Source organism: Scyliorhinus canicula, chromosome 13, assembly GCF_902713615.1.
Source record: "Scyliorhinus canicula chromosome 13, sScyCan1.1, whole genome shotgun sequence".
NCBI lineage: Eukaryota > Metazoa > Chordata > Chondrichthyes > Carcharhiniformes > Scyliorhinidae > Scyliorhinus > Scyliorhinus canicula.
Window position 1 is genome coordinate 121,490,683 of NC_052158.1, and position 12,750 is coordinate 121,503,432.

The 12,750-nt window shown below is 42.6% G+C and overlaps 1 protein-coding gene across 1 annotated transcript in view; it reads right to left on the reverse strand.

Moving 5' to 3' along the window:
- The window catches only part of atp11b (ATPase phospholipid transporting 11B (putative)), a 190,280-nt gene that overhangs the window by 96,525 nt on the left and 81,005 nt on the right, over positions 1 to 12,750 (reverse strand). The window contains 2 exon segments of the mRNA XM_038817479.1: positions 3,992 to 4,164; positions 9,412 to 9,567. Coding sequence (XP_038673407.1) covers positions 3,992 to 4,164; positions 9,412 to 9,567 — 329 coding nt within the window.

Genomic DNA, 12,750 nt, shown 5'->3' on the forward strand with positions numbered 1-12,750 from the left:
GCTAGCGAATAAATCAGCAAATAATTAGTATTTAACATGCCAGGTGAGTATTTCTTATTCTCTACTGCAAAGTTCCAAAGTTTTCCACTGGATGAAGAGAGAGTTGGGCTCTATAATAATTCCCCATAGTCAAATATGCCTGACTGTTGCTGAATACATGAGGAATTATTACCTCCATGAGGTAATAGCACCAATGTAATAATGTTCTTGTGGGGGTCTGCTGTCAATTAAGGAAGACAGGTACAATGTTAGGGGATAAAGTAGCCTCCATATGTGGAGGTTAGGAGAAACTTGACTGAAATAACTTGCACACAAAGTGGAACACCAACACTGTCTAGGTTTACACTTGATAAGTAAGCATTTGGTGTAACAGGATTGGCAGTGCCAATGCGACTGTACTGTAACCTGAATTACCATTTTCAGCAAAATGGAAAATTCTGGGGCTAAACAAAACTATTGACTGATTTAAAAATATAATGGCAACTGCTGCAGTGAGCAACATATTTGAGAACAGAGGGTGACTTTAAAAACAAATTTTGCATTCCATGGCTTCATCAAGCAACAAAAATGACATTTATATAGTAACTTTAAGTTGTTTTCTCTAAGTGTTCGAATAAAATTTGACACCATAAGGAAATATTAGGTCAGATGATCAGAGGCTTGGTCAAATAGGCAGATTTTAAAGTGTATCTTAAATGGAGGAAAGACAAGTAGAGATATTTTCGGGAGGGAATTCCAGAGCTCAGGCCTTAGACAGCTGAAGTCACAGCCACCAATGGTCAATCACTTAAAATAAGGTGGAAGTTGTTGGAATGATGGGAATTAGAGAAAGGAAGGGGCAAGATCTGAAAAAAAGTTTGAGAACTTTAAAATTAAGTTACTGCTTGACCAGGAATCAAGGTTAGATCAGCGAGAAGTGGGGAGGTAGATGTGTAGAGCTCTGTGCAAGTTAGAAGACAGCAGCTGAGGTTCCAATAACTGCACGATTCAAGTTTGAATCTGGGAAGCTGGCTTAAAATGATCAAGTCACGAGATTGAAAAAAGGCCTGGCTGAGGGTTTCAGCAGGAGATCCTGCTTGAATACTGGATGCTAGGTAAGGAGTCTGGCAATTTAGAGACCACAACTAATGATAATACAAGATTAAAAGAAGCTGAAAGGATCACTCATCATACTTATGCTACCAAACTGCCTTTTTTGATTTTGCAATGCGCAGTTTGCAATATGCCAAATCTCTAGTTCTATGTAATCTGCTTTATCCACAGTGCCAGTGAATTTCACAGAATATTCAGAAAAACAATCCAAAAGATGAAGGGGCAGTGTGAGCAAATCGGAAAACATGTGCAAAACAGAGGGGAGCGAAAAATGAGAGAGAGAAGGAAGAGAGGAAGAATAGAGATTATGAACTTGCATTTATAGTGACTTTCACAACCGTAGGTTGTTGCAAATCACTCGACAATCACTGAAGTACTGTACTGAAATGTCAGCTGAGATTATGTGCTCATGTTTCTAGAAAGAGGCCTGAACTCAAATCATCAACTCAGAAGTGTGACAGCTACCACCGAGCGTTGACCTGTTTACTAGCTTTTCTCACTAACCAGCCTTGGTAACTGATGGAATATTGATTTATTCATGATTTTAGGTGTTAATTGAATGCATTGCTGTGAAGTGAAATTATTAAAAAGTGTCTTGACTGTGAGAATCCAGTCATTGTTTCAGATAATGAATTAACTATTGTATTTCAGTGTATTCAGCAATAAGAATGTATCAACTAATTAGTTATAGCAAGGTCTCTGCCAGAGCTGTGGCGCGTGAAATCTATTCAGTAATTATCCTGAGACTGCGCACACAGAAGCTGAGCTAGACACCAGTAAATCTTAAGTAATGGCCTATGTTTGATTAATAAATCATCCTCTGAGTAACAGACATCCATTTGAACAAACCAGGAGGTCGCATTTGAGAATTCGAAACCAATGAGAGTAAATGAGGGATTAGACCTATGATAAGGATTCCCTTAAAAGTAGGACCTCGTGCTCGAGGTCTTGTTCCTGAATTCCTGACTCATCTATCCATTTGTTTATATATAAAGTGATTTCTTTATGCTTTTATGTTTAATGTTTTTTGCAATTTGTTTGATCCTTTTATGCATGGTTTGATATTTCATTTCTAAGTTTTGATTCAGTTCTTATTCAAGTGTATTCATGTGAATAATTAGCAATAAAGTTGTACTTTTGATACCTCCAATCAACCGGACTATTGACTCTTAGAAAGTAAAACAAGAATCCCAACAGTGACTTGCAGAAATTTTATTCAGGCATCTCGTGTCAACAACACAGGATTATATGCAAGATTAAAACTAACGATTTCACTTCATGAATGTATACTGCATTATGCACAATTAACCCTTGGTGTAGATCAACATACCGCGCTGATGGAATTACAGAATTGAGAAGGAGCGGTATAGTAATCTATATACATCTATAGAGTCGCTCAGACACAACTGTATTGGTATCAGATCCACACTAACCTTCTGTTTGCTTATTCTTTCATGGGATTTGTTGTCCGTCCCCAATTGCCCTTGGAACAGACGGGGCTTGCTCTGCCATTTCAGGGAGCAGTTAAGAGTTAACAACATTGCTGTGGGTCTGGAGTCAAACGTAGGCCAGACCAGGTAAGGATGACAGATTTCCTTTCTTAAAGCGCATAATAATAATAATAATCTTTTATTGTCACACATATGACTTACTGTGAAAAGCCCCTAGTCGCCACATTCCAGCGCCTGTTTGGGTAAGCTGGAACATGAATTGAACACGCGCTGCTGTTCTGCATTACAAACTAGCTGTCTAGCCCACTGAGCTAAACCAGCCCAAGTGAACCAAATATTCTTTTTACCATGACAATCGACCATTCTGGAGATTTCAGATTTATGAATTGAATTTAAATTCCACAACCCATTTCCCCAGAGATTTTGCCTGAGCTTCTGGATTACTCGTCCAGTGACGTTACCATTACACCAATGTTTCACCTAGCTGTCAATTCACATGGAGGTATTGTATTTTCATTGGCCTTTATTTAACTAACCATCATCTACCCACAAGAACATTCTAGCAAAATATTTGTGATGAAAGTCTAAAGTGGTCAACGGGGCCGAGGTGGAGGTGGTTAGCAGTTTTAAATTCTGAGTGGTACAAGTCTCCAAAAATCTGTCCTAGTCCACGCATGTCGATGCTACCACCAAGAAACACAACAGCGCCTACACTTCCTCGGGAAAATAAGGATATTCGGCATGTCCACATTAACTTTACCAACTTTTACAGATGCACCATAGAAACCATCCTATTGGGCTGCATCACAGCCTGGTATGGCAACTGCTCTGCCCAAGATTGCAAGAAACTTCACAGAGCCGTGAACACAGCCCAGTCCATCACACGAACCTGCCTCCTATCCACTGACTCCATCTACACCTCCCGCTGCCTGCGGAAAGCGGGCAGCATAATCAAAGACCCCTCCCATCCAGCTTACTCACTCTTCCAACTTCTTCCATCAGGCAGGAGATACAGAAATCTGAGAACATGCACAAACAGACTCAAAAACAGCTTCTTCGCCACTGTTTCCAGACTCCTAAACGACCCTCTTATGGACTGACCTCATTAACACTACGCCCCTGTATGCTTCACCAGATGCCAGTATTTATGTAGGTACATTGTGTACCTTGTGTTGCCCTATTATGTATTTTCTTTTATTTCCTTTTCTTTTCATGTACTTAATGATCTGTTGCGCAGCTCGCAGAAAAATATTATCACTGTACCTCGGTACACGTGACAACAAACAAAATCCAAATCAAATCCAAGTTACTGCTACCTTGCACAAACATTCCTGTGAGTTGCTTGGAATAATTTCAAAGCTCAGATTTAACAAAACAAAGCTGTCCAAATTAAAAGATGATATATACCTACTGAAATTAACAGTTTATTGTAGAAAAAAAATCCTTACTTTCTGGTTGCTTCTACCAAAGCCTTCTCATCTGGGGAGGCAGCATAGTATTCCACAGTGGATGGATCATGAATGATATTCTTCAAATGTTGTGTATGGGTCTCTCCCTGGTCACTAATACGCACTGTATGACAGAGGGAAATTGCCCTCAAGAACATGGTCTCCTCATCAGTCTAGGAATTGAAACATGAAAATGTCAGAACATCAATAATCTTCATTCAGGCAAACTCTACCTTTTGGCAAATAAGGAGCAGATCTTTTAAGTATTGACATTTCTTGGGTTATGTTATTTTGTGTAACCAAGGCTGATTTGTATTAGCGCCAGAAATAATGGCCTCAATATTGCTGCTTCAAGGCTGTTGAAGGTGGGACATATGCCAGGAGATGTCAGGATCATGTGGAAGCTCTTGACATACAGGGAATTTGCCCATTGGACTGATTCTGAGCTGCCAGTGCCCTCCATGAACATCTATGACACTGGGAGTTCAACGGAGAGTCCTGAACCACATATAAGGGCTTTATCTGGATACCTACCTAGGAAACATTAGTTTGATACCTGGTCTAACATTTGGGTAATGCTACAACTGACTCTTCCAAAACAGCTTCTCACCTTCCCCCTACTGTAGCCACCTGGGGTGGCCACGTCCCGATTCCAAAATGGATACTCGCAAACAGTGCAGGGAAAAATGGACAGCACTAGAGAAAACAATCAGGTGCACGGTTTCCTGTGTATTAAGACTTGCAGAACCCAGACAGAACTGAAACCAATAGCCATTAGCATATTAATGAGCTATCTCCGGGGAAAAAAAGGAAACATTGAAACAATCGGTGCTAGGACAGACTTCCCGGCGCCAGTGGAAGTTAAAACAAAGGCAGGCCAACGGTTACATAGGGCCCGCCCAACAATCAGGGAACAACTCCGGTATTGGAGAAAATCAATATGAACGATTGGGACATGGTCCAATTAATTGGGACCAAGTCCGGGGGTCGCCCAGAAGGCCGCGAAACCCGTGGGGTATAAAGCAGAGTCCCCAAGGTCAGTTCGCTCTCTTACTCCTCTCCATCTTCAACTTGGCATTTGACTCTCAGCGACGAGAGGCCGCCAAGCACCAGCCAAATAAGTCTAAGGTCAACGCACGCTACGAGATAGACGCTCCTAGCTACTATTCGGTACTAGTTCAAAGCCAGCAGTATCAGAACCGGACAACGGCCATTGTTCCTCTGACTGAGTGGGCCACAAGTATAGGCTTTTAGTAGCAGTTGCAGTTTAGCGAGTAGAGTTTATGCACGAGTAATAATTGACTGTGTGTGTAAATAAACGTGTATTGATTTCAAACTTACTAACTGGTGTATCGAGTCATTGATCAGTATTCGGCTTTAAACACTGTGGTGATATCAGAAAGATACCTGGCGACTCTTGAGCAAAGGGAATTAAAACAGAGCAATTTAAGGGAAAGCATAACGAGCAACACTACTCCCGACCCAACTTAACCCCACTACTCCTGCATTCATCAAAAGACTGGAAACGTTAAAACTTTGCTGAATACGGCAGAGCTTAAAAAGTAGGGGACGTGATTCTCCTACCCCCGACTGTACTACACTCACTGGACTTCCCAGATGATCCTGAATAAATGGGCCAGTCTCATTGAATTGGTAAGAACTTGCGGGCAGCAGCACTGCACCCAGCATTGCCATTGATCGGAAGTTCTATGCTAATGAAACAGCCAATCCAGTATTATTCCAGGTTTCATCATAAGTTTTTTAAAAATAAATTTAGAGTATCTCATTTTTTTCCCCCAATTAAGGGGCAAGTTAGTGGGTCAATGTACCTACACTGCACATCTTTGGGTTGTGGGGGTGAGACCCATGCAGACACGGGCAGAATGTGCAAACTCCACCCGGACGGCGATCCGGAGCTGGGATTGAACCGGGGTCCTCAGCACCGTGAGGGAGCAGTGCTCACCATTGCACCATCATTTCAACATAAGTTAAGCAGATCTCAGTCAACGGCATTATATTATCTTCAGCACCTTTGATTATGAACAGATATCAAGCCGGACACCTGTTCCTGACCATCCAGAAAGTCTGAAAGTCACTCTGTGATGACAGTACCAATAGTTACCGTCTAGGTCTATGCAGGAAGAATGAGATCTTGAGTGAAACACTGGAGGAAGACTTACACTGGTTTAACTGTATCCCAGCGAAGTGTGTTATGGGCCAGGATTTAGAGAACCCCAAAGTGTAGAATGGAGTTCACTTGACCCACAACTTTTAATAGATTGTGGTATGGGGAGCACACGGCCCACTCTACAGGTGTGGTATAGCAGAAATGGAAAAGTATTTTTTAAAGCAAAACAATGTTTATTCTATGAACTCAAGGTAACCTTTTTAAAACATAGTGAACATCTTAGCAACTATTAATTCAAGTACAACCCCCAAAAACTACAACACTAAGTAATCCTTTAAGCTTTCCTTTGAACATCCATATGACTTAAAAACAAAACTTTATCAGAAACACATTAGGTTAAAGTCACTACTGTTATTAGTTTTAAATCACCAGGATTGATTTAGTCTTTAGATTACAGAGAGAGATTCATAGACCTTCTGGCTGTGACTGCAGCTATCCAGCTCTGAAAACGAAACTAAAACACACCCTGCAGCCAACAGCCTAAAACAAAAGTTAAAAGCTGGCAGACAGCCCAGCTCCACCCACTCTGACATCACTGCAGTAGTAAACACCCATTTCTTAAAGGCATTCTCACTACAGATATTTATATACATACCCATTTATAAACATCCATTTCTTAAAGGTACTCTCAGATGACAAGTGGCAATGTCAGTTTTGAAAAGGGTAACAAAATCCACATGTCTTGTGATGCAAATCTGTGTTTCTGTGAAGATGCTTAAGTTAGGACGCTAGTTCTCTCAGCAATTTCTACCATATATTTTTTTTAAAACAGAAAAACCTACGTGGGGATTGGTATTGCATCAGCTGTTTTGCAAAGGAATTGTGAACATTCATTATAATTCACATTTGGGTCTGCTTCAGTTCCTGAGTATAAATTTTAAATCTGTGAGGAAGCACGAAGGCTGAAAGAGGATACATCCCTTTCCCTTCTGAGATAAGAGTTCAAACCCAGTCAGATCAGTAGACTTGTAGTCTGCTAACTGCGATCAGTGGCATAAGCCTCAACCTAATTCCCTGCAGATAATGACCTGCAACATGAAAAAGGTATTGACATGAATAGGCAATCTCACAGATAGCTCAGGAGAATACTTGATTTGAGAAATGAAAAGAATTGACAATTGTACACAACAGGATATATTGATATTTATTAGGCAAGGAAGAGAATATGGTACAGTGTGTCAAATCCAGCTTTCCAAAAAGCAGACTTTTTCTTTAAAGCAACCATCACCTGATTTTTTGCCTCCTCACCAACATCTTTGGTCTAACTGGATGGCTGGGAAATTCCTGGGAGTTGCTCCCACTCTACAACGAAGTGCAGTTGGAATCCTATTTACATGCATAAACAGAGCTTCTGCCATGTTTCCAGCAAAATAACACTGATGGATCTGAAGCAGTTCTAAAAGAGTTCCTGGCTTATTTTGCAGGATTATCCTTATTTCTTTTAAAACTGCCCCTTCAACCCTCGAGAAAACATACCCTCAACTATCCACCTGTTCTACCCAACCTGGCCCAAAAAACGACACAATCCAAAATCTGGCATTGACTATGTCCTGAGGTTGCCAGTTTTGAGACACTACTTTATATTTTGCAGATGGACTGCCTCACCTGAGATAATGGAACACTGATACTACATGGAAAGGAGCAGTTTGGTGATATTTGGTAAATGGCTAAATCCATTCTGGTCCTGAGGATTTAAAATAGTATATGAACTGGTGGTAAAGTTAATAACATATATGAAACAGGAAAATAAAGTAAATAATATAATTATGTAATGAAAACACATTAAGGATGATAGGACAGATGATGTGTCAAAGCTGCAGCATGTGGGAGCTTCTGTTTGCTAGTGCAATCAAGGGCAAACATTTCTGCAGTAAGTCTTTGCGCTTGAGCAGCTTCAGCTCAGTCATTGAGACAGCGTGACACATCAGGTGTAGATATTTCAAAATAAAAATTCTAAGGGGAGGACCCAGCATCTTTAAAACACAGCATAGAATGACCACAAGGTTGATAAGAGTATGAGGGCAAACTAGCTAGAAATATAAAGGCGAGCCCGTACCAGCCTCCCTGAACAGGCGCCGGAATGTGGCGACTAGGGGCTTTTCACAGGAACTTCATTGAAGCCTACTTGTGACACTAAGTGATTATTATTAAGTATTTCTATAGATATTTAAAAATGAAAAGAGGTTGGTCCGATAGAAAGTGAGTCTGGGGAACTAATAATGGAAAAAAAGGAGATGGCAAATTCACCAAATTGATATTTTGCATCTGTCTTCACTATAGAGGATACAAGGAACATCCCAGAATTTGCTGTAAATCAGGTGGAAGGGAGCATATCAGGAAAATTACATGGAAATGGTAGTGAGAACATTTTTAGAGCTGCAGGCTGACAAATCATTGCGTTCTGGTGGACTTCATCCCAAAGTGTTAAGAAAATTGACTAGTGAGATAGCTCTCACACTGGCTTTAATTTTCCAAAACTCCTTAGATTTGCAGAAAGTTCCGTTTGATTTGAAAATAGTGAATGTAACTCCTTTATTCACAAAGGGAGGGAGACAGAAAGCAGGCCAATTTGCCTAACATCTATCATAGGAAAAATATTAGAAGTCTTTGTTAAAAATGTTATAGTAGGGTATTTGGGAAAATTCAATATCACCAGGAAGAGTCAATATGTTTAGTCACGTTTAACTAATTTATTTGGGTTCTTTGGAGGTAGTAAAGTGTGCTAAGGGTAACAGTGAACTGATGGATGTACTTCACTTCAATTTCCAGAAGGCATTTGAGAAGGTGCCACATTGAAGGCTATTGCAAAAGACACAAGCTCACGATGTAGGTGGTAACGTATTAGCATGGATAGAATATTAACTGGCTAACGGGAGGATGTTCGGCCTAAATGTGTCTTTTTCTGGATGGCAAACATGTAACAAATGATGTGCCACAGGGATCAGTGCTGGGGCCCAACTCTTTATAATTTCTATAAATGACTTGGACGAAGGGACCAACGGTATTGCTGTTCAATTTACTGATAACACAAAGATAGGTAGGATGTAAGATGTGAAGAGGACACTGAGGCTTCCAAGGGACACAGATAGATTGGAAGAATAGTCAAAGTCCTGGCAAATAGGAGTATAATGTGGGAAAGTGGGAAATCACAGAATTGTTACAGTGTAGGAGGCCACTTGGCCCATCATACCTACACAGACTCTGCAATTGAATAAATATGATAGAAACTTACAAAAGTTTGGTTGCTCCTTTCAAACATCCCGGTCATTCCTTCATGGACCAAATTGCCGTTACTGTATTTGTATTTAACGCCATTAATAGAACATTCCCTGAATTTCATTTCATTTTCAGTCAGTGTTCCAGTTTTGTCTGTTAACACATACTCCACCTATTTGTACAAAGTACATAAATTCATTAAACATATTTATTGTGACATTTGTACATTTATTTAAAACACAGCTCCCCAATCACTCAATGGGGTTTGGGGTAAATGCACCACTTATTGGGGTACTCAGGAACTAAGACGACACCATTTTCAATGGTGTCTCCCAAGTTGTTCAATCTCAACTAAGCTACAATTAGTTCAGCCAAGCTAGACTAGGAACAGGACAGCTGGAATAAGATTGCAGGAATACAAGTGATTCAAATTAATAATATGACCAAAGCAGAGAACAGACATTTAATCTGTAATTGAATAATATAAAATCAAACCATTTAATTTCCATGGAGAAAAAAAAATACTGGCATTCTGCATTAGACAAACGTCTAAAAATTGAAATGATCCACAGTTTAACCCTTAAAAACTTTCATTGCACAAATATGCATTATAAATGCATTATAAATGCATATTGAGCAAACCATTACAAACAACTCATTATTTCTGACTCAGAGGTAAATATGAACTGGGCTAAGCTGCCACTTCAATTCTGACAAAGAAATTCAAGTGACATTGCTACCACACACACAGCAGGCAAAAGCTACAATAATAATAATCTTTATCGTCACAAGCAGGGCTAAATTAACACTGCAATGAAGTTACTGTGAAAACCCCCGAGTCACCACACTCCGGCGCCTGTTCGGGTACACGGAGCGAGAATTCAGAATGTCTAAATTACCTAACGGCATGTCTTTCGCGACTTATGGGAGGAAACCGGAGCACCCGGAGGAAATCCACGCAGACACGAGGAGAGCATGCAGACTCTGCATAGTCAGATGACCCAAGCCGGGAATCGAACCTGGGACCCTGGCACTGTGAAGCAACAGTGCTAATCACCGTGCTGTCGTCCTGCCCAATTCTTTGTCTTTTACTAATTTCGGAGTGTTGAAATGAATTTAATGGTAGTTTCCACTGTGCTTTAGTTTCTAGGACGCGATTTAACGGAAAAGTTCTAATGTCATTCCAGGCGCGATTGGCTGGGTGTTCCCGGACGTCCGCATTGGCGAGATCAGGCCCATATTCAATGGCATTTAGTTCCAAAAATGAGCATCCGTGTGTTTCACGCCATTAATGGCACCCTTGCCATCTGATTCGCCAAACTCGTACCTCGGCAGCTCTTCACTAACAAGCTGGGATCTGCTTTGAAATGCGCCCTTACAACTCACTGCCAGCCAGCACACAAAGCATGATTTCAAACAGATCTGCTTTGGAGATGCCGACCTGGCCAGGCTTCTGGATACAATGGATGCGTAATGGGACATTCTGTTCCCCCAAGGGGGTGGGAGGGCCAGTTTCAGTACCACCAATACCGCCAGAGATACATTTGCAGCGGCCGTCAGTTCTGACAGCATTACCAGGAATGCCGTACAATGCAGGAAGACAACCTACGATCTCCACTGAGCCTTAAAGGTAAGTTAACACTTGCCCCTTGGGATCAGTTCTGCCTGCCACCCCTCAGGCCTCCAACCCGCTCCCCACCAAGGCAGCGGCTGGCACCCCACCCCCCTCCTTCCCGATCAATGCATTTGTGCCCCAGTACGCCCTGGCACCGACCAGCACAATCCCTCCCATGTCCAGGTGTGGTCCCAAACACCACCCACATACCACCATTTCCGCCCCCCCCCCCCCCAAATCACCAAGCACGTGGTTCAAAATGTCCCTTTTCTGTCCCCACAAGGGAAGTTAGCCTATAACAGGCGAGCAAGGGCCCAGATGGGCAGAGGAGTTCCAGGAATCAGTTCTCACCCACTATGAGGAATGGGCCATGGTGATCATGGGGTTGACCAAGGAGTGAGCAGCCACCGACAGAGGTTTGCTTGTGATGCAGAGGTGAGGATCCACTGCGTTTCATCCAGCAGTCAGAGGTCTGCTTGATCCCAGGACTCAGCTGGGTCCAGTCAAATGCTGAATCCCTGGGCAAGATTACCCCGGAGCTGATGCAGACACTAGGGCACAGCTGATTCAGAAAGGCTACGGTTGCAGAAGATGGCGCCAGCAATGCGTAGCACGGAGGCAAACACTGCTAGGGTGGCGACCGCAGTTTTAAAACCTGGAGTACGATATGTCCTGAGTGGTGGTGTCCAAGGAGTGGCTCAGTCTGTGACAACCATGGCTAAGGGCCTTGACATCATGTTCCAGTTGCTGAGGAATGTCCCCCAGACACAAGTGAACATTGCCGGGGCACTGCAGAGCATGGCACAGTCACGGAGGACATCAACACCACGATGCAGACAATGGGGAGCCGCCAGGGCTGGCAAAGCCGATTGACTCAGAGGCCTCTCGAACTCACAATGGCCATCTCCAGTTGCTCTGATTCCCTCCTCCTGACACCGGCACGTCTCCAGGGTAACAGGCAGGGCTGGCTGCCACAGCGACGCTCGTGACACTCCGGCTACAGGCCATCCAGAGGACACCGGGCAAGGACTTTGAAGGCCACAGGGTCTCTGGTGTGCATCCTGGGCACATCTAGACATAGCAGTAGAGCACTAAAGATTATGATGATTGAGGATCACAGAGTGCAAGCTGCAGGGGGGCAGGGGGAGGGGGGGAGAACTAGCCATCCATAGCTCGGGGGAATGGAAATGTCAAATGTTCACCAATAAATCATGTGACACCTGAAACATGTGAACCCTGTGTCACATTATTCCACACTGCGGGTCTGCTTGCACTCCCACCCCCTGTTGCCCTCTATTCCCCCACCCACTGGGCACAGGGGAGGCTGTGGCTTAATGGTTTATCACTGGGCTAGTAATCCAGAGACCCAGGGTAATGCTCTTGGCAACTGGACAATTGGTGGAATTTGAATTCCATAAAAATCTGGAATTAAAAGTCTAATGATGACCATGAAACCATTTTCAGTTGTAGTAAAAACCCATCTGGTTCACTAATGTCTCTTAGGGATTCTGTCATCTTTATCTGGTCTTCCAACATGTGACTCCAGACCCACAGCAATGTGGTAGACTCTTAAATGCCCTCAGGGATGGGCAATAACTGCTGGTCCAGCCAACGACACCCGCATCACATGAACAATAATGAAAAAAAGCCAGAGGATGGGTGCGAGCGCCTAAGAGCAAGACTTTTGGCATAAGTTGAGGAGCACCAGAGCTAATGTCACAGCGAGTTATCATCACCCTT